This window comes from Leucoraja erinacea, unplaced genomic scaffold, assembly GCF_028641065.1.
Source record: "Leucoraja erinacea ecotype New England unplaced genomic scaffold, Leri_hhj_1 Leri_363S, whole genome shotgun sequence".
In the NCBI taxonomy this organism is placed as follows: domain Eukaryota; kingdom Metazoa; phylum Chordata; class Chondrichthyes; order Rajiformes; family Rajidae; genus Leucoraja; species Leucoraja erinaceus.
Window position 1 is genome coordinate 64,158 of NW_026576264.1, and position 21,563 is coordinate 85,720.

General features: G+C 50.4%; 1 protein-coding gene across 1 annotated transcript; it reads left to right on the top strand.

Moving 5' to 3' along the window:
• The first annotated feature begins 1,778 nt into the window (after nt 1-1,778).
• On the top strand, nt 1,779-19,220 carry LOC129693598 (zinc-binding protein A33-like). Its single transcript, XM_055630392.1, has 4 exons — nt 1,779-2,023; nt 6,212-6,234; nt 7,103-7,218; nt 18,575-19,220. Exons 1-4 carry the CDS (start codon nt 1,796-1,798, stop codon nt 19,117-19,119), a joined length of 912 nt encoding a protein of 303 aa, XP_055486367.1. The 5' UTR covers nt 1,779-1,795; the 3' UTR covers nt 19,120-19,220.
• Nucleotides 19,221-21,563: the final 2,343 nt, after the last annotated feature.

Below are 21,563 nucleotides of genomic sequence, written 5' to 3' on the forward strand. Positions count from 1 at the left end.
ACAGCACGGAAACAGGCCATCTCGACCCTTCTAGTCCGTGCCGAACACATAATCTCCCCTAGTCCCATATACCTGCGCTCAGACCATAACCCTCCAATCCCTTCCCATCCATATAACTATCCAATTTATTTTTAAATGATAAAAACGAACCTGCCTTCACCACCTTCACTGGAAGCTCATTCCACACAACTACCACTCTCTGAGTAAAGAAGTTCCCCCTCATGTTACCCCTAAACTTCAGTCCCTTAATTCTCAAGTCATGTCCCCTCGTTTGAATCTTTCCTACTCTCAGTGGGAAAAGCTTTTCCACGTCAACTCTGTCTATCCCTCTCATCATTTTAAAAACCTCTATCAAGTTCCCCCTTAACCTGCTGCGCTCCAAAGAATAAAGCCCTAACTTGTTCAACCTTTCTCTGTAACTTAGTTGCTGAAACCCAGGCAACATTCTAGTAAATCTCCTCTGTACTCTCTCTATTTTGTTGACATCCTTCCTATAATTAGGCGACCAAAATTGTACACCATACTCCAGAATTGGCCTCACCAATGCCTTGTACAATTTTAACATTACATCCCAACTTCTATACTCAATGCTCTGATTTATAAAAGGCCAGCACACCAAAAGCTTTCTTTACCACCCTATCTACATGAGATTCCACTTTCAGGGAACTGTGCACAGTTATTCCCAGATCCCTCTGTTCACCTACATTCTTCAATTCCCTACCATTTACCATGTACGTCCTATTTTGATTTGTCCTGCCAAGATGTAGCACCTCACACTTATCATCATTGAACTCCATCTGCCATCTTTCAGCCCACTCTTCCGACTGGCATAAATCTCTCTGTAGACTTTGAAACTCTTGAAAGGTCGAGACCCTTCTGCAGACTAATACAGGGTTCCTTGAAGGTGGAGTCGCAGGTAGATAGGATGGTCAAAAAGGCTTTTAGCACATTGGCCTCCATTAGTCAGTGTATTGAGTATAGAAGTTGGGAGGTCATGTTGCAGTTGTATAAGACATTGGTGAGACCGCATTTAGAATATTGTGTTCAGTTCTGGGCACCGTGTTATAGGAAATATATTGTCAAGCTGGAAACTGTTCAGAAAAGATTTACGAGAATGTTGCCAGGACTAGAGGGTGTGAGCTACAGGGACCAGTCGAGTCGACCCGGTCTTTATTCCTTGGAGCGCAGGAGGATGAGGGGTGATCTTGTAGATGTGTACAAAATCATGAGAGGAATAGATCAGGTAGATCTCAGAGAGTGGTCTTTACTCAGAGAGTGGTAGCGGTGTGGAATGAGCTTCCAGTGAAGGTGGTGGAGGCAGGTTCGTTTTTATCATTTAAAAATAAATTGGATAGTTATATGGATGGGAAGGGAATGGAGGGTTATGGTCTGAGTGCAGGTATATGGGACTAGGGGAGATTATGTGTTCGGCACGGACTAGAAGGGTCGAGATGGCCTGTTTCCGTGCTGTAATTGTTAGATGGTTATATGGTTATAAGTCCCCCCTTAACCTTCTGCGCTCCAAAGAATAAAGCCCTAACTTGTTCGACCATATGAAAATGTGGAACCTTTTCCCGTGGCAGTACGTACGGCAGAGAATAGTGAGGGATAGTGGTGGGTAGTGGGAGTGGGACTCCAGATGGGGTCCTTGTCTCTCTGGAGATGTGTGGGATGTGCGGGTGCTTCATGTCTCAGGGAGCTGAGGCGTTGCCAGCCCACGGGCGGAGTGTGGGGGGGGGGGGGGGGGGAACGTGACCCGCCACTAACCTGCTGTGTCGGGGTCCCCGCACAGAAAATGGCGGAGAGCCTGGTGCTGAACATCGCGGCTGAGTTCAGCACCCTGCACCAGTTCCTCAACGAGGAGGAGCAGCAGATGAAGGGGAGGCTGAAGGAGGACGTGGAGCGCATCTCCCAGCAGCTGAGGGACAACCTGCGGAAGATCACGGAGAAGCGGGCCTCCATCGAACACACCATCCTGGAGATCCAGCAGCGGCTGGACGTGCAGGAGACGGCATTCCTGGCGGTAAGGTGGCACCCTGGTCTCTGCGCTCACCATAGTGGGCACCCTGGGCACCCCCCCCCTTCACAACCTCACCATCCCCCGCACTGTAGACTGGGCCGAGAGACTGGATCTCCTCCCCACCTTGCCAACCCATGGGATCCGCTCCCAGGGGATGCTGAGCCAATCGCACGGGGATCTGGGGGGAGCAGTCACTGTGGGATTAATCACTAGGTGATTTAGAGGACCAATCACTGATGGATCTGGTGGACCAATCACAGTGGGATCCATCGCTGGGCGACCAATCACAGTGGGATCAGTCATCGGGCGACCAATCACAGTGGGATTAGTCACTGAGGGGCCAATCACAGTGGGATCCGTCGCTGAGGGACCAATCACAGTGGGATTAGTCACTGAGGGGCCAATCACAGTGGGATCAGTCACTGGGGGACCAATCACAGTGGGATCAGTCGTTGGGGGACCAATCACAGTGTGATCCATCACTGAGGGACCAATCACAGTGGGATCAGTCGCTGGGGGACCAATCACAGTGTGATCCATCACTGAGGGACCAATCACAGTGGGATCAGTCACTGAGGGACCAATCACAGTGGGATCAGTCACTGGGGGACCAATCACAGTGGGATCCATCGCTGGGGGGCCAATCACAGTGGGATCAGTCACTGGGGGACCAATCACAGTGGGATCCATCGCTGAGGGGCCAATCACAGTGGGATCAGTCACTGGGGGACCAATCACAGTGGGATTAGTCACTGAGGGGCCAATCACAGTGGGATTAGTCACTGAGGGGCCAATCACAGTGGGATCCATCGCTGAGGGGCCAATCACAGTGGGATCAGTCACTGGGGGACCAATCACAGTGGGATCAGTCGTTGGGGGACCAATCACAGTGGGATCTGTCACTGGGGGACCAATCACAGTGGGATCCATCACTGAGGGACCAATCACAGTGGGATCAGTCACTGGGAAACCAATCACAGTGGGATCAGTCACTGGGGGACCAATCACTGTGGGACCAATCACAGTGGGATCCATCGCTGAGGGACCAATCACTGAATTTTTTTATTATTTTTTTAAATTATACAAATACTTTTATTCAAAAAATAAAACTAAACATGCAGAGTATTAACACAATCAAAGACTGCCTATGTTGACAGTTTACAAACAAACGGTCATCAAATTAATATACCGTCAACATTATCAACAAAGCAGTCGACATCCCACAGTGGCCATCGTTCACAGAAGGCCCCCACAGTCCCCGTGGACACAGCGCGTGTGTGTTCCCTCTCCAGGGACACGTGGGCACGGGCGTGGGCCCGGAAAAGGGGCAGGCAGCCAACCCTGGTGCAGCCACCGCCTACCTACCCGCTGCCTGGTCCCGTGAGCGGCCATCTTGGATAGGCCCAGGAGCAGACCACAGGTAGATCCTCCCCTCCCCCTGTCTCCCCCTCCATCCCCAGGGCAGCATGGGATCTATTCCCTGGCATTGCTGGGGGATCCACTCCCAGAGCGACTGACAGGAACCACGAGCAGAGAGATTCGTGGGACCAATCCCTGACGTCATGTTGGGATTCACTCCCTGGGGTTGATATGAGATCATCTCCCTGGGGCCAGCTCGCGATCTACTCTCTGGGGGTCTACGTGGGGTCTACCAGAGAAAGGTGGGCTCATTGGAGTCATAGAAACATAGAAACATAGAAATTAGGTGCAGGAGTAGAGGCCATTCGGCCCTTCGAGCCTGCACCGCCATTCAATATGATAATGGCTGATCATCCAACTCAGTATCCCGTACCTGCCTTCTCTCCATACCCTCTGATCCCCTTGGCCACAAGGGCCACATCTAACTCCCTCTTAAATATAGCCAATCAACTGTGGCCTCAACTACCCTCTGTGGCAGAGAGTTCCAGAGATTCACCACTCTCTGTGTGAAAAAAGTTCTCCTCATCTCGGTTCTAAAGGATTTCCCCCTTATCCTTAAGCTGTGACCCCTTGTCCTGGACTTCCCCAACATCGGGAACAATCGTCCTGCATCTAGCCTGTCCAACCCCTTAAGAATTTTGTAAGTTTCTATAAGATCCCCTCTCAATCTCCTAAATTCTAGAGAGTATAAACCAAGTCTATCCAGTCTTTCTTCATAAGACAGTCCTGACATCCCAGGAATCAGTCTGGTGAACCTTCTCTGCACTCCCTCTATGGCAATAATGTCCTTCCTCAGATTTGGAGACCAAAACTGCACGCAATACTCCAGGTGTGGTCTCACCAAGACCCTGTACAACTGCAGTAGAACCTCCCTGCTCCTATACTCAAATCCTCTTGCTATGAAAGCTAACATACCATTCGCTTTCTTTACTGCCTGCTGCACCTGCATGCCTACCTTCAATGACTGGTGTACCACGACACCCATGTGGGATCTACTCCCAGTGGCTAATATGGGATCTATCTACAGCTCAAGTGAGATCTACTCGTTAATATGGGACCGACTCTCTGGGGTCAGTAGGGGATCTACTCCATGGGATCAAAGTGGGATCTAATCTCTGGAGTGAACATGGGATCTACCTGGGGTCCATGTGGGACCTTCCTGGGTCAACGTGGGATCAACTATCTGAGGTTATTGTGGGATCTCCTCTCTGGGGATAATGGGAGATCTGTGGCAGAGTGTATTAGTTTCAGCTATTTGAATTAAGTGAAAGTTAAATTAACCATAATAACCATATAACCATATAACAATTACAGCACGGAAACAGGCCATCTTGACCCTTCTAGTCCGTGCCGAACACATAATCTCCCCTAGTCCCATATACCTGCGCTCAGACCATAACCCTCCATTCCCTTCCCATCCATATAACTATCCAATTTATTTTTAAATGATAAAAACAAAACTGCCTCCACCACCTTCACTGGAAGCTCATTCCACACAGCTACCACTCTCTGAGTAAAGAAGTTCCCCCTCATGTTACCCCTAAACTTCAGTCCCTTAATTCTCATGTCATGTCCCCTTGTTTGAACCTTCCCTACTCTCAGTGGGAAAAGCTTGTCCACGTCAACTCTGTCTATCCCTCTCATCATTTTAAAGACCTCTATCAAGTCCCCCCTTAACCTTCTGCGCTCCAAAGAATAAAGCCCTAACTTGTTCAACCTATCTCTGTAACTTAGTTGCTGAAACCCAGGCAACATTCTAGTAAATCTCCTCTGTACTCTCTCTATTTTGTTGACATCCTTCCTATAATTAGGCGACCAAAATTGTACACCATACTCCAGAATTGGCCTCACCAATGCCTTGTACAATTTTAACATTACATCCCAACTTCAATGCAAATTCATTGGCACATCTATTTATTCCCGTCCTAACGTCGTATATGTTGGCCGTTTCCCCCCCCCCACCGTGTTTGAGCTCCAGCATTAGACCCACTATAAGCTGCTCCTCTCCCTAATAATCAGCAAAATTCCCGACACCACCACTGGCCTTCACCCAGATCCTGGTCCCTCCATAATAATAATAATAATAATAATAATAATAATAATAATAATAATAATAATAATAATAATAATAATAATAATAATAATAATAATAATTTTATTTATAGAGCGCTTTAAAAACAAACATAGCTGCAACAAAGTGCTGTACATCACTAATCATTGACAAAAAAGTTAATACACACCAAAAATAACAATCCAAAGAAATAGTAGGAAAAGACCTGTGAAATAAAGAAACATCAAAAACACCACAAACAGAAGCAAAGCCACAGGCATGGTCAAAAGCCAGGGAGTACAAATGTGTTTTAACACTGGATTTGAAGATGGACAGAGAGGTGGCCTATCTAATGTGCAACGGCAGGGTGTTCCAGAGTGCCAGAGCAGCAACAGAGAAGGCTCTATCCCCTCTGAGCCTCCGACTAGACCTCGGTACCTCCAGGAGCAGCTGACCAGCTGACCGAAGGGACCGGGCAGGAGCGTATGGGTGGAGCAGCTCAGAGAGGTAAGGCGGGGCGAGCCCATTCAGAGATTTAAAAACAAATAACAGTATCTTAAAATGAACTCGAAAGTGCACCGGGAGCCAGTGTAGGGAGGCCAGAATTGGCGTAATGTGCTCCCTCTTTCGAGTCCCTGTTAAAAGGCGACTCCATGTTTGCAAACCGCCACCGCTGAAACGATAACTTCCTTTCTTTCTCTTTTCATGCTTCTCGCTTAAAGGATGTGAAATCCCTCATTGAACGGTAGGTGGTTGTCTGTCAAAGTCCAGCGTTGTGTAGTCGCTTAATTGGGGCGGCACGGCGGTGGCGCAGCGGTGAAGTTGCTGCCTCTCCGACCCGGGTTCGACCCTCACCTGCGTGGGCTATCTCCGTGTCCACAGGCCCCTCGTCTGTCAGAGTTCGTGCCTACCATCGATCGCCCATTCACACTAGTTCGATGTTATTCCACTTTCTCATCCACTCCCGATGCACTAGGGTGGCAATTTACAGAAGAAAATTAACCTACAAACCCGCACGCCTTTGGGATGTGGGAGGAAACCGGAGCACCCGGAGGAAACCCACGCAGTTACAGGGAGAACGTAGAAACTCCGTACAGACAGCACCCGTAGTCAGGATCGAACCCGGGACTCTGGCGCTGTGAGGCATCAACTCTACCGCTGCACCACCGTGCCGCTCAGACTTTGCTGGGCCATGTAGCTGAGTGTTTGTTGCCAGGGTTTTGCTCCACATGTAAGCTGGCTGTTCTGAGCCAAGTCAACCTTAGTTTAGTTCGGAGATACAGCGCGGAAACAGGCCCACCGTGTGTACGCGCCCGCCAGCGATCCCCGCACACTATCCTACACACACACACACATCCGGGAACAATCTGCAATTTTAACGAAGCCAATTACCCTACAAACCCGCGCGTCTTTGGAGTGTGGGAGGAAACCGGAGCACCCGGAGAAAACCCACGCAGGTCACGGGGAGAACGTGCAAACTCCTTACAGACAGCACCTGAGGACAGGATGGAACCCGGGTCTCTGGCGCTATGAGGCTGCAAGTCTACAATTGCTATCCTCTAGGAGGGACATTCTGTTTAACTCTCACTGCCGGCCTTGTGTTCTTGCCCTAGGTCGTATGTGAAGTTCAAAAAGCCGGCTGAGGTCCCGCTAAATCTTCTGCTGGGAGAGTTTGGCGGGCCGCTACAACTAATCATCTGGAGACGCATGCTGAACATTATTAGCCCAGGTGAGGGAGTCCCGCTCACTCCAACACACGGAGCCTGAGAGCCTGAGAGGCACAGAGTCTCTGTACATATTCCCCATCTATTCCTCTCATGATTTTATACACCTCCATAAGATCACTCCTCATCCCTCCTGCGCTCCAAGGAATTATAAAAGGACCGGACAGGCTAGATGCAGGAAATGTGTTCCCAATGTTGGGCGAGTCCAGAACCAGGGGGCCACACAGTCTTAGAACAAAGGGGAGGCCATTTAAGACTGAGATGAGAAAACACTTTTCCACCCAGAGAGTTGTGATGGCAGATGGAGTTTAATGCTGATAAATGTCAGGTGCTACACCTTGGCAGGACAAATCAAAATAGGACGTACATGGTAAATGGTAGGGAATTGAAGAATACAGTTGAACAGAGGGATCTGGGTATAACCGTGCATGGTTCCTTGAAGGTGGAATCTCATATAGATAGGGTGGTAAAGAAAGCTTTTGGTATGCTAGCCTTTATAAATCAGAGCATTGAGTATAGAAGCTGGGATGTAATGTTAAAATTGTACAAGGCATTGGTGAGACCAAATCTGGAGTATGGTGTACAATTTTGGTCGCCCAATTATAGGAAGGATGTCAACAAAATAGAGAGAGTACAGAGGAGATTTACTAGAATGTTGCCTGGGTTTCAACATCTAAGTTACAGAGATAGGTTGAATAAGTTAGGTCTTTATTCTCTGGAGCGCAGAAGGTTAAGGGGGGACCTGATAGAGGTCTTTAAAATGATGAGAGGGATAGACAGAGTTGATGTGGACAAGCTTTTCCCTTTGAGAATAGGGAAGATTCAAACAAGAGGACATGACTTCAGAATTAAGGGACAGAAGTTTAGGGGTAATATGAGGGGGAACTTCTTTACGCAGAGAGTGGTAGTGGTGTGGAATGAGCTTCCAGTGGAAGTGGTGGAGGCAGGTTCATTGGTATCATTTAAAAATAAATTGGATAGGCATATGGATGAGAAGGGAATGGAGGGTTATGGTATGAGTGCAGGCAGGTGGGACTAAGGGGAAAAAAAGTTGTTCGGCACGGACTTGTAGGGCCGAGATGGCCTGTTTCCGTGCTGTAATTGTTATATGGTTATATGGTTAATTTGTGCCATAGAAGTCAGTGGAGGCCAAATCACTGGATGGATTTAAGAGAGAGTTAGATAGAGCTCTAGGGGTTAGTGGAATCAAGAGATATGGGGAGAAGGCAGGCATGGGTTATTAATTGGGGATGATCAGCCATGATCACATTGAATGGCGGTGCAGGCTCGAAGGGCCGAATGGCCTCCTCCTGCACCTATTTTCTCTGTTTCTATGTTTCTATGAGTCATGGAGACAGAGATACATGGAGTCATTGTCATGCAGCTATAGAGACAGAGAGTCATAGCGACACACAGCGTGGAAACAGGCCCTTCGGCAAAATTTTCCCATGTTGACCAACATGTCCCATCTGCACCAGTCCCACCTGCCTGCGTTTGGCCCATATCCCTCCAAACCAGTCCTATCCATGTACCTGTCTAACTGTTTCTTAAACGTTGGGACAGTCCCAGCCTCAACTACCTCCTCTGACAGCTCGTTCCATACACCCACCGCCCTCTGTGTGAAAAAGTTACCCCTCGGGTTCCTATTAAATCTACCCCCCCACCCCCCACCTTAAACACATGTCCTCTGATTCTCAATCCCCCTACTGTGGGTAAGAAACTGTCCGTCTACCCGATCTATTCCTCTCATGATTTTATACACCTCTATAAGATCACCCCTCATCCTCCTGCGCTCCAAGGAATAGAGACCCAGCCTGCTCAACCTCTCCCTGTAGCTCACACCCTCTAGTCCTGGCAACATCCTTGAAAATCATCTCTGTACCGTTTCCAGCTTGACAACGTCGTTGCAATAACATGGTGCCCAGAACTGAATACAATACTCTAAATGCAGCCGCAAACGCAATGCATTTCGTTGTCTCTGTACTGTACACTGACAATGACAATTAAAATTGAATCTGAATCTGAAACGTCTTATACAACTGCAACATCTATACCCTACTTCTATACTCAATACTCTTGTTATGTATTTGGGATGCTGAGCGCGCTTGAATAAAGGCTCGGACACGGGAGTTATCTTACAAGCTTCTTTACTACAGGACGCCACCTTGAGTCTCTCCGCACATGCGTACTTGCACAACATATGACAAGACACTCATTACATATGCTAATTACATATGCTAATTATCACATACCTAACACTCCTCCCCCTTTAACTTGGAGGCAGGTAATACCATTTATATTACATACACCGCACTCCTCCCCCTTTAACTTGGAGGCAGGTAACACCATTTAGAAACATAGAAACATAGAAACATAGAAATTAGGTGTAGGAGTAGGCCATTTGGCCCTTCGAGCCTGCACCGCCATTCAATATGATCATGGCTGATCATCCAACTCAGTATCCCGTACCTGCCTTCTCTCCATACCCGCTGATGCCCTTAGCCACAAGGGCCACATCTAACTCCCTTTTAAATATAGCCAATGAACTGTGGCCTCAACTACCCTCTGTGGCAGAGAGTTCCAGAGATTCACCACTCTCTGTGTGAAAAAAGTTCTTCTCATCTCGGTTTTAAAGGATTTCCCCCTTATCCTTAAGCTGTGACCCCTTGTCCTGGACTTCCCCAACATCGGGAACAATCTTCCTGCATCTAGCCTGTCCAACCCCTTAAGAATTTTGTAAGTTTTCTATAAGATCCCCTCTCAATCTCCTAAATTCTAGAGAGTATAAACCAAGTCTATCCAGTCTTTTTCTTCATAAGACAGTCCTGACATCCCAGGAATCAGTCTGGTGAACCTTCTCTGCACTCCCTCTATGGCAATAATGTCCTTCCTCAGATTTGGAGACCAAAACTGTACGCAATACTCCAGGTGTGGTCTCTCACCAAGACCCTGTACAACTGCAGTAGAATCACATACCTAACACTCTTCCCCCTTTAACTTGGAGGCAGGTAATACCATTTATATTACATACACCGCACTCCTCCCCCTTTAACTTGGAGGCAGGTAACACCATTTCTATTACATACACCGCACTCCTCCCCTTTTAAGTCCATTTCACCTGTACAGTATATGCTCTTTTCCTACCCATCATTGAATAATACATTGTTACACAATGGTATTATACTTAAAGAGTATAATACTGAGTGCTGGCCTACAGGGAGGAGGTCCAGCACTTAGCAGCATGGTGCGCTGACAACAACCTGGCCCTTAACTCCAAGAAGACCAAGGAGCTCATTGTAGACTTCAGGAAGTCCAGAGGCGGCACGCACACCCCAATCCACATTAACGGGACGGAGGTGGAACGTGTTTCTAGCTTCAGGTTCCTGGGAGTCAACATCTCCGATGACCTCTCTTGGACCCACAATACCTCTACTCTGATCAAGAAGGCTCATCAGCGTCTCTTCTTCCTGAGGAGACTGAAGAAGGTCCATCTGTCTCCTCAGATCCTGGTGAACTTCTACCGCTGCACCATCGAGAGCATCCTTACCAACTGCATCACAGTATGGTATGGCAACTGCTCTGTCTCCGACCGGAAGGCATTGCAGAGGGTGGTGAAAATTGCCCAACGCATCACTGGTTCCACGCTCCCCTCCATTGAGTCTGTCCAAAGCAAGCGCTGTCTGCGGAGGGCGCTCAGCATCGCCAAGGACTGCTCTCACCCCAACCATGGACTGTTTACCCTCCTACCATCCGGGAGGCGCTACAGGTCTCTCCGTTGCCGAACCAGCGGGTCGAAGAACAGCTTCTTCCCGGCGGCTGTCACTCTACTCAACAACGTACCTCGGTGACTGCCAATCACCACCCCCCCCCCCCCCCCCCCCCCCGGACACGGACACTTATTATTTTATTCAAATCGTTTGCTATGTCGCTCTTCCAGGGAGATGCTAAATGCATTTCGTTGTCTCTGTACTGTACACTGACAATGACAATTAAAATTGAATCTGAATCTGAATCTGAATCTGAATCTAAACCAAATACATTACCCCTTGCTTTATGAGTTCTCATTTTCTGGTTCATGTATTTGTTTTGTTTTCCTCTTGGCAGGTGGGATCTGACCCATGGCTGCAAGTTTGCATTTTCTAGCAGCTTCCTCTGCTGTTCAGTTTCCCTTCTCTGCTTATTTATCTGCTCTTGGTGTTTCATGAGATTCTGCAATGCCTAACCCATTGTCCATTGCTCAGTGAAGGCGGCTCCATGCTCAGTGAAGGAGGCTCCATGCTGGATTATATTGAAGTGTCCTAATTTCAATCGGTCCTGCCTACTTTTTTCTTGACCGACCAGCCTCCCTTCTTTAGACTTTTCTATTAGCAGCTTCTACTCATTGTCACACATTTATTCAACCTTTCCTTGCATCGTTCAAGCCTTTTCTGTTGTTCATCTACTCGTCTTCTTAAGTCAGCTTTCTGGTTGTTTATCAAGAATTAGGATCTATATTGTCTTTGCAATACAACACTGGCTTTCCTATATTGTTTAAGCCTTTTGTCTCGTTTAAGCCTTTTCTGTTGTTTATCTATTTGTCCACTTAACTCTTTCCGATACCAACTCATATGGAGTACTGACTGCACTTTTACAGTAGCTCTCTTTTGCTTAACCCCCTGCCTAACCATCATACTCTTGTAGGCAGTCTGAATGGTAATCGTTGCATCCCTCATTGACTGATATTGCACAAACTGGGAATGCCCTATTTTGCATGCTTTGTACCATCGCTGGATCAAAATGACTGCTTGACGCACAGCTCTGTAGCGTACCCGTAATCGGTAACCACAGTATGCTGCTTGCAGAGTGACTACAGCCGCCTTTTGCATCAAGAAATGCAAAAACGGGAAAGCAGACTATTATCTAAATGGTGGCCGATTGGGAAAGGGGGAGATGCAGCGAGACCTGGGTGTCATGGTACACCAGTCATTGAAGGTAGGCATGCAGGTGCAGCAGGCAGTAAAGAAAGCGAATGGTATGTTTGCTTTCATTGCAAAAGGATTTGAGTATAGGGGCAGAGAGGTTCTACTACAGTTGTACAGGGTCTTGGTGAGACCACACCTGGAGTATTGCGTACAGTTTTGGTCTCCTAATCTGAGGAAGGACATTATTGCCATAGAGGGAGTACAGAGAAGGTTCACCAGACTGATTCCTGGGATGTCAGGATTGTTTTATGAAGAAAGACTGGATAGACTTGGTTTATACTCTCTAGAATTTAGAAGATTGAGAGGGGATCTTATAGAAACTTACAAAATTCTTAAGGGGTTGGACAGGCTAGATGCAGGAAGATTGTTCCCGTTGTTAGGGAAGTCCAGGACGAGGGGTCACAGCTTAAGGATAAAGGGGGAAATCCTTTAAAACCGAGATGAGAAGAAATTTTTTCACACAGAGAGTGGTGAATCTCTGGAACTCTCTGCCACAGAGGGTAGTTGAGGCCAGTTCATTGGCTATATTTAAGAGGGAGTTAGATGTGGCCCTTGTGGCTAAGGGGATTAGGGGGTATGGAGAGAAGGCAGGTACGGGGTACTGAGTTGGATGATCAGCCATGATCATATTGAATGGCGGTGCAGGCTCGAAGGGCCGAATGGCCTCCTCCTGCACCTAATTTCTATGTTTCTATGTTTCTTGTAATGCACATTCTTATGAATGACTTGATACGGCGTGCTGCCTTGGTTTTCTCTACCAATACTCTGCGGTATTAGGCCTGAATACAAATCACTGCTTTTCTCAAACTATCATGCCGTCTCACTTGGACATCTCTTATCTGGCATGCACGGTATCATTGCTGTACCGCAATGGCAGACCAGCGTAGTTTCTTAAAATACTGACGCTGTTTATGCATCGGATAATAAGTCTGTATGACCCTGGCAGATTTGTGCATGCACTGCAGTTGCTTTCGACGGTAGGCTGCCTGAAGCAGTACAACACTGCTGCGTACCTTCATGTAAGTTTTGCGATCACTTACCATTTGATTGGTATCATTTAAAAATAAATTGGATAGGCATATGGATGAGAAGGGAATGGAGGGTTATGGTATGAGTGCAGGCAGGTGCGACTAAGGGAAAAAAAGTTGTTCGGCACGGACTTGTAGGGTCGAGATGGCCTGTTTCCGTGCTGTAATTGTTATATGGTTATAAGGTGTGCCCTATAATGGGTTTGCACTATTATAGCTGCTAATCCCATTGCCTTGTATTGACGGTATACTCTATGCATTCTAAATGCTGCTTGTATTACCGTTGCTGCCTTCTGTTTGTTCCGGATCTATCTCCGTACCTTCATACCCCTGAATGCAGCTTGAATAACTAGAGTTGCCCTTTGAATGGCAATTTCCCTTTGCCTTTGACTCCTTTTCCTTTGCCTTTTACCTTTGGCCTTTTCCCTTTGGACTTGACTTTTGTCATTCTGCATTTGACTGGTCCCTTTGCACTCGACTTGTATCCCTTTGGACTTGACCCTTGTCCTTTTGCACTTGACCCTTGTCCTTTTGCACTTGACCTTTGTCCTTTTGCACTTGACCTTTGTCCTTTTGCACTTGACCTTTGTCCTTTTGCACTTGACCTTTGTCCTTTTGCACTTGACCTTTGTCCTTTTGCACTTGACCCTTGTCCTTTTGCACTTGACCCTTGTCCTTTTGCACTTGACCCTTGTCCTTTTGCACTTGACCTTTGTCCTTTTGCACTTGACCTTTGTCCAAGGGACTCCCTACCTTCTTTAGTTCAGGCTCCTTGCCTCTGGATGCCCTTGGAGGTTTTGGCGAGAAATGAGCCATTTTGACCCTCCTTACACTCCTCGTACGTTTTCACTATGGGCTTTGCTGGCAGCAGTAACGTACGTAAGGTATGATAACCCTCTCTTCCTATGCCTAATATGAACCATGCTCTCTTCTTCTCCTCTGTAGTGATATCATTAGAAATGAACAAAGCCTCCAAGACTTGCGAATGGTATGTTGGCTTTCATTGCAAGAGGATTTGAGTATAGGAGCAGGGAGGTTCTACTGCAGTTGTACAGGGTCTTGGTGAGACCACACCTGGAGTATTGCGTACAGTTTTGGTCTCCAAATCTGAGGAAGGACATTATTGCCATAGAGGGAGTACATAGAAGGTTCACCAGACTGATTCCTGGGATGTCAGGGCGGTCTTATGAAGAAAGACTGGATAGACTTGGTTTATACTCTCTAGAATTTAGGAGATTGAGAGGGGATCTTATAGAAACTTACAAAATTCTTAAGAGGTTGGACAGGCTAGATGCAGGAAGATTGTTCCCGATGTTGGGGAAGTCCAGGACAAGGGGTCACAGCTTAAGGATAAGGGGGAAATCCTTTAAAACCGAGGTGAGAAGAACTTTTTTCACACAGAGAGTGGTGAATCTCTGGAACTCTCTGCCGCAGAGGGTAGTTGAGGCCACAGTTCATTGGCTATATTTAAGAGGGAGTTAGATGTGGCCCTTGTGGCTAAGGGGATCGGGGGGTATGGAAAGAAGGCAGGTACGGGATACTGAGTTGGATGATCAGCCATGATCATATTGAATGGCGAATGGTGCAGGCTCGAAGGGCCGAATGGCCTCTACTCCTGCACCTAATTTCTATGTTTCTAAGACTTCAATCCATTTCTCAAATTTGCACCCAGATTCTAACTGGGGCCACTTTCCTACAATTGAAGTAGCCATGTTACACTTCATTCTGTTCTCTCACTCTGTGTTCTCTGCACTGGACTTATTTATTTTACATTCTAAGAGATTATCCAGCTCACTGACTATTACTTAATCTTATAATAATAGATTCATACTAGTAACCAACATTTCAGGTTAATGCCAACTAGAACATTTTAAACCATATTCCTTCTATGCACACAGATTCACTTAAATTATTGATAAGTGACCCATACATTAAATCCAAACAGCCATGCTTTAGCTGTGACAATGCACGACATTCATAGAGGATTTTTATTAGTCAAGTCAAGTCAAGTCAAGTTTATTTGTCACATACACATACGAGATGTGCAGTGAAATGAAAGTGGCAATGCTCGCGGACTTTTGTGCAAAAGACAAACAACAAAACAACCAAACAAATTATAAACAGAATCATAACACACATATTCTTATTCATAATAAATAATAGAAGGAAAAACGTTCTGTAGAGTTAGTCCCGGGTTAGCTCGTCGCTGGTTCCCGTGGTCACCCTGCGGAAGGTGAAGGTGAGTCTTCTGCTGCTGGTCCCCGCGCTGCTCCAAGCGCCGGGACTGTGCCTCTCAGCTTTCTCAGCCTTTTCCCCCTCTCGGCCGTCTCCCGCGACCGGGCTTTCCCTGCTTCACTCCCCCGACTGGGCTGACACTGCTCCCGACCAGGCCTTCTTTACTTTCTTCCCCCAACGGGCTGACTGTTCCCGGTTGGGCTGAAGACTCAGCCTCTGTCGGTGGCTCTCTGGACCTGTCCGTGGCCTACATGGTACTAGGCCCTCACCTGACGTCTGTGGCTGCTCCTGGGGCTGGCCGTTGGCTTCACGGTCCTCTTCCGTCTGTGCTTCTCAGGACCTGTCCGTGGCCTACATGGTACTAGGCCCTCACCTGACATCTGGGGCTGGCCGTGGGCTACACGGTCCTCTTCCGTCGGTGCTTCTCAGGACCTGTCCGTGGCCTACATGGTACTAGGCCCTCACCCGACGTCTGTGGCTGCTCCTGGGGCTGGCCGTTGGCTTCACGGCACAAGCCCGCATGCGACGTTTGAGGTTCAAACGACGGACGTTTAACTGCCTTGCTTGTTTTCCTTCGCCCTTCCTACCGTTTCTACCGTTTTTCTTTTCTTTTTTTTTCCTTTTGACGCCAATTCAAAACCATTTGGCGCCAAATCTTTAGGCTTCATGCTGTTCCACTTTGTTTCCAAATACACTTCTTTTTTTTAAACTGTTTTTGATTCTTCTTGCTGGCCTTGTTCTTATCTTCGTTCTTTTATCCTCATCGCCAATTGTTATGTATTCGGGATGCTGAGCGCACTTGAATAAAGGCTCGGACACGGGAGTAATCTTACCAGCTTCTTTACTACAGGACGCCACCTTGAGTCTCCCCGCACATGCGTACTTGCACAACATATGACAAGACATTCATTACATATGCTAATTACATATGCTAATTATCACATACCTAACAACTCTGGCTGATGAAGGCCTAAGTGCCAAAGCCTTTTTGACCACCCCATCTACCTGCGACTGGACCTTCAAGGAACCACGCACCTGCACCCCTAGATCCCTCTGCTCTCCAACACGTCCCAGAGGCCGACCATTCACTGTGTAGGTCCTGCCCTTGTTAGACGTCCCAAAACACAACACCTCACATTTCTCTGTATTAAATTCCATCAGCCCACCTGGCCAATCGATCCAGATCCTGCTGCAATCTTTCACAACCATCTTCACTATCTGCAAAACCGCCCACTTTTATTGCAACCCAGCAGTATGAATAACTTCAAGTAACCCTTGCAAACTTGCTAATCTTGCCCTGTATGTTCTCATCCAAATCATTGATGTAGGAGGCAAGGGGCTGGGGTTTGAGGCCTGGGTTTGGGGCCTGGGGTTGGGGCCTGGGTTTGGGGCCTGGGGTTGGGGCCTGGGTTTGGGGCCTCGGAGTGAGGCCTGAGGCCTGATTGGTGCCTTAGAGTGAAGCCTGAGGCTTGAGACCTGGGTTAGGGGCCTGGGAGTGAGGCCTAGGTTTGAGGCCTGGGGGTGAAGCCAGAGGGCCTGGGGGTGAAGCTAGAGGACATGGGGGGTGAAGCCTAAGGCCTGGGCCAGTGTTTGAGACCTGGGTTTGGGGGGGGGGGGGGGGGGGGGTGGGTGTGAAGCCTAAGGCCTGGGGGGGTGAAGCCTAAGGCCTGGGGCCAGAGTTTGAGACCTGGGTTTGGGGCCTAGGAGTGAAGCCTGAGGCTTGAAGCCTGGATTAGGGGCCTGGGAGTGAGGCCTAGGTTTGAGGCCTGGGCAGGAAGACAGGGGCCTGGGGGTGAAACCAGAGGCCTGGGGATGTAGCCAGAGACCTAGGGGGGGGGGGGGGGGGTGAAGCCTAAGGCCTGGGGGTGAAGCCAGAGGACTAGGGGGTGAAGCCTAAGGCCTGGGGGGTGAAGCCTAAGGCCTGGGGGGCCAGCCAGTTTGAGACCTGGGTTTGGGGCCTGGGAGTGAAGCCTGAGGCTTGAAGCCTGGGTTAGGGGCCTGGGAGTGAGGCCTAGGTTTGACGCCTGGGCGTGTGAAGCCAGAGGCCTGGGGGGTGAAGCCTAAAGGCCTGGGGGGGCCAGGGTTTGAGACCTGGGGGGGGCGTGGGGGGGGGGCCTGGGAGTGAAGCCTGAGTCTTGAAGCCTGGAATAGGGGCCTGGGAGTGAGGCTTAGGTTTGAGGCCTGGGCAGGAAGACAGGGGCCTGGGGGTGAAGCCAGAGGACTGGGGGTTTGAAGCCTGGCCGGCCTGGCCTGGGCCAGAGTTTGAGACCTGGGTTTGGGGCCTGGGAGTGAAGCCTGAGGCTTGAAGCCTGGATTAGGGGCATGGGAGTGAGGCCTAGGTTTGAGGCCTGGGCGTGAAAAGCTAGAGGCCTGGGGGTGAAGCTAGAGGCCTGGGGGGTGAAGCCTAAGGCCTGGGGCCAGAGTTTGAGACCTGGGTTTGGGGCCTGGGAGTGAAGCCTGAGGCGTGAAGCCGGGGTTCGGGGCCTGGGAGTGAGGCCTAGGTTTGAGGCCTGGGCGTGAAGCCTAGCCAGAGGCCTGGGGGTGAAGCCAGAGGCCTGGGGGTGAAGCCAGAGGCCTGGGGGTGAAGTTTGAGGCCCTGGGGGGCGGGGGGGGGTGGGGGGGGGGAGAGAGGTGAAGCCTAAGGCCTGGGGATGTAGGCCAGAGGCCTGGGGGTGCAGCCAGAGGACTGGGGGGGGGTGAAGCCTAAGGCCTGGGGCCAGAGTTTGAGACCTGGGTTTGGGGCCAGGGAGTGAAGCCTAGGTTTGAGGCCTGGCCGTGAAGCCAGAGGACTGGGGGGTGAAGCCTAAGGCCTGGGGCCAGAGTTTGAGACCTGGGTTTGGGGCCTGGGAGTGAGGCTTGAGGCTTGAAGCCAAGGTTTGGGGCCTGGGAGTGAGGCCTCGGTTTGAGGCCTGGCCGTGAAGACAGGGGCCTGGGGGTGAAGCCTAAGGCCTGGGGCCAGAGTTTGAGACCTGGGTTTGGGGCCAGGGAGTGAGGCCTAGGTTTGAGGCCTGGCCGTGAAGCCAGAGGGCCTGGGGGTGAAGCCTAAGGCCTGGGGCCAGAGTTTGAGACCTTGGTTTGGGGCCAGGGAGTGAAGCCTGCAGCCTGGGCCTGTACTAACCTCACTCTCTCTCCCCCAGTGCCTGCGGCCCTGACCCTGGAGCCCAGCACGGCCCACCCCGAGCTGCTTCTGTCGACCGACTTGTGCGGTGTGTGCCTGGGTGACACGTGGCGGGAAGTGCCGGACAACCCGGAGCGTTTCGACGACTGCGTGAGCGTGCTGTCGGCGCAGGGCTTCTCGTCGGGCCGCCATTACTGGCAGGTGGAGGTGGGGGGGAAGACCATGTGGGACGTGGGGCTGTGCCGTGAGTCAGTCAGCCGCAAGGGCAGCATCATCCTCTCCCCGGACGACGGCTTCTGGACCATCTGGCTGCGCAACGGCAGCGAATACGAGGCCCTGTCCACCCCGTCGGCCCTGCTCTCCCTGCCCGCAAGGCCCACCACCATCGGGGTGTTCCTGGACTACGACGGGGGCCACATCTCCTTCTACAACGCTGACGACATGTCCCTCATCTACACCTTCTCCGACACCTTCAGCGAGAGACTCTTCCCTTACTTCAGCCCCGGAGAGAGCGACGGGGGGAAGAACGCACAGCCCCTGCGCCTCTGCGGCCTACGTCTGTAGGCCTCGGGTATTTTTCACAGCAGAGATGAACTAACACCCCCCAACCTCCCCTCACCGGTGCGGATATTTTCATGCAGTACTTTGTACAGGACTTCCTTTTCTTCCCCTTCCCCTTCCACTTTCCCCTTCCACTTCCCCTTTTCCCCTTCCCCCTTCCCCTTCCCCTTCCCCTTCCCCTTCCCCTTTCCCTTCCCCTTCCCCTTCCCCTTCCCCTTCCCCTTCCCCTTCCCCTTCCCCCTTCCCCCTTCCCCTTCCCCTTCCCCTTCCCCTTCCCCTTCCCCTTCCCCTTCCCCCTTTCCCCTTCCCCCTTCCCCTTCCCCTTCCCCTTCCCCTTTCCCCTTTCCCTTCCCCTTCCCCCTCCCCCTTCCCCTTCCCCTTCCCCTTCCCCCTTCCCCCTTCCCCTTCCCCTTCCCCTTCCCCTTCCCCTTCCCCCTTCCCCTTCCCCCTTCCCCTTCCCCTTCCCCTTCCCCTTCCCTTCCCCTTCTTCTTTCCCCTTCCCCTTCCCCTTCCCCTTCCCCTTCCCCTTCCCCTTCCCCCTTCCCCTTCCCCTTCCCCCTTCCCCTTCCCCTTCCCCTTCCCCCTTCCCCTTCCCCTTCCCCTTCCCCTTCCCCTTCCCCTCCCCCCCCCCTTCCCCTTCCCCTTCCCCCTCCCCTTCCTCTTCCCCTTCCCCTTCCCCTTCCCCCTTCCCCTTCCCTTCCCCCTCCCCTTCCCCTTCCCCTTCCCCTCCCCTTCCCCTTCCCCCTTCCCCTTCCCCTTCCCCTTCCCCTTCCCCCTTCCCCTTCCCCTTCCCCTTCCCCTTCCCCTTCCCCTTCCCCTTCCCCTTCCCCTTCCCCTTCCCCTTCCCCTTCCCCTTCCCCCTTCCCCCTTCCCCCTTCCCCTTCCCCTTCCCCTCCCCCTTCCCCTTCCCCCTTCCCCCCTCCCCCTTCCCCCTTCCCCCTTCCCCCTTCCCCCTTCCCCCTCCCCTTCCCCCTTCCCCTTCCCCTTCCCCCCCCTTCCCCCTTCCCCCCTTCCCCTTCCCCCTTCCCCCTTCCCTTTTCCCTTTCCCCTTCCCCTTCCCCTGGGATGGTGATTTATCTCTGGGACAGACTGGTGTGGGACTGGGGAGTAGGCCTTGGACGGGGCTGTGTAGGCCTGGGGCTGGGGTCTGGGGCTTGCGTGGGCCTGTGTAGGTCTGGGACTGGGGCCTGTTTGGGCCTGTGTAGGCCTGGGACTGGGGTCTGAGGCCTGTGTGGGCCTGGGATTGAGGTGTGGGCCTGGGATTGGGGAGAGGGCCTGAGACTGGGTTGTGAGGCCAGAGTGGGACTGGGCTATGGAGACTGTCAGAGTTGTGATTACATCAGTGGAATTACAGCGGTTCTTCGCCCTTGACTGCCACTCCCTTCGTAGGAATAAAAGCGTAGACTATTTTCGAAATGGGGAGAGAATCCAGGAATCGGAGGTGCAAAGGGACTTGGGAATGCTGGTGCAGGATTCCCAAAAAGTTAATTTGCAAATCGAATCGGTGGTAAAGAAAGCAAACTCAATACTACCATTTATTTCAAGAGGGCTTACATACACACACAGGGATGTAACGCTGAGGCTCTATAAGGCACTGGTCAGGCCGCATTTGAAGTATTGGGAGCAATTTTGGGCCCCATATCTGAGGAAGGATGTGCTGGCTCTGGAGAGGGTCCAGAGGAGGTTTACGAGAATGATCCCAGGAATGAGTGGGTTTACCTATGATGAGCGTTTGTCGGCACTGGGCCTGGTACTCGCTGGTTTAGAAGGATGAAGGGAGTGGAGGATACCTCATTGAAACTGAACAGTCCTCTCATTAGCGATAAGCTGAGAGGGGGAGAGTGGAGTGGAGATGTGTGAGGTACATATTTAGAAACATAGAAACATAGAAATCAGGTGCAGGAGTAGGCCATTCGGCCCTTCGAGCTTGCACCGCCATTCAATATGATCATGGCTGATCATCCAACTCAGTATCCCGTACCTGCCTTCTCTCCATACCCCCTGATCCCCTTAGCCACAAGGGCCACATCTAACTCCCTCTTAAATATAGCCAATGAACTGTGGCCTCGACTACCCTCTGTGGCAGAGAGTTCCAGAGATTCACCACTCTCTGTGTGAAAAAAGTTCTTCTCATCTCGGTTTTAAAGGATTTCCCCCTTATCCTTAAGCTGTGACCCCTTGTCCTGGACTTCCCTAACATCGGGAACAATCTTCCTGCATCTAGCCTGTCCAACCCCTTAAGAATTTTGTAAGTTTCTATAAGATCCCCTCTCAATCTTCTAAATTCTAGAGAGTATAAACCAAGTCTGTCCAGTCTTTCTTCATAAGACAGTCCTGACATCCCAGGAATCAGTCTGGTGAACCGTCTCTGCACTCCCTCTATGGCAATGATATTTCACACACAGAGAGTGATGGGGCCGAATGGCCTAGTTCTGCTCCTATCACTC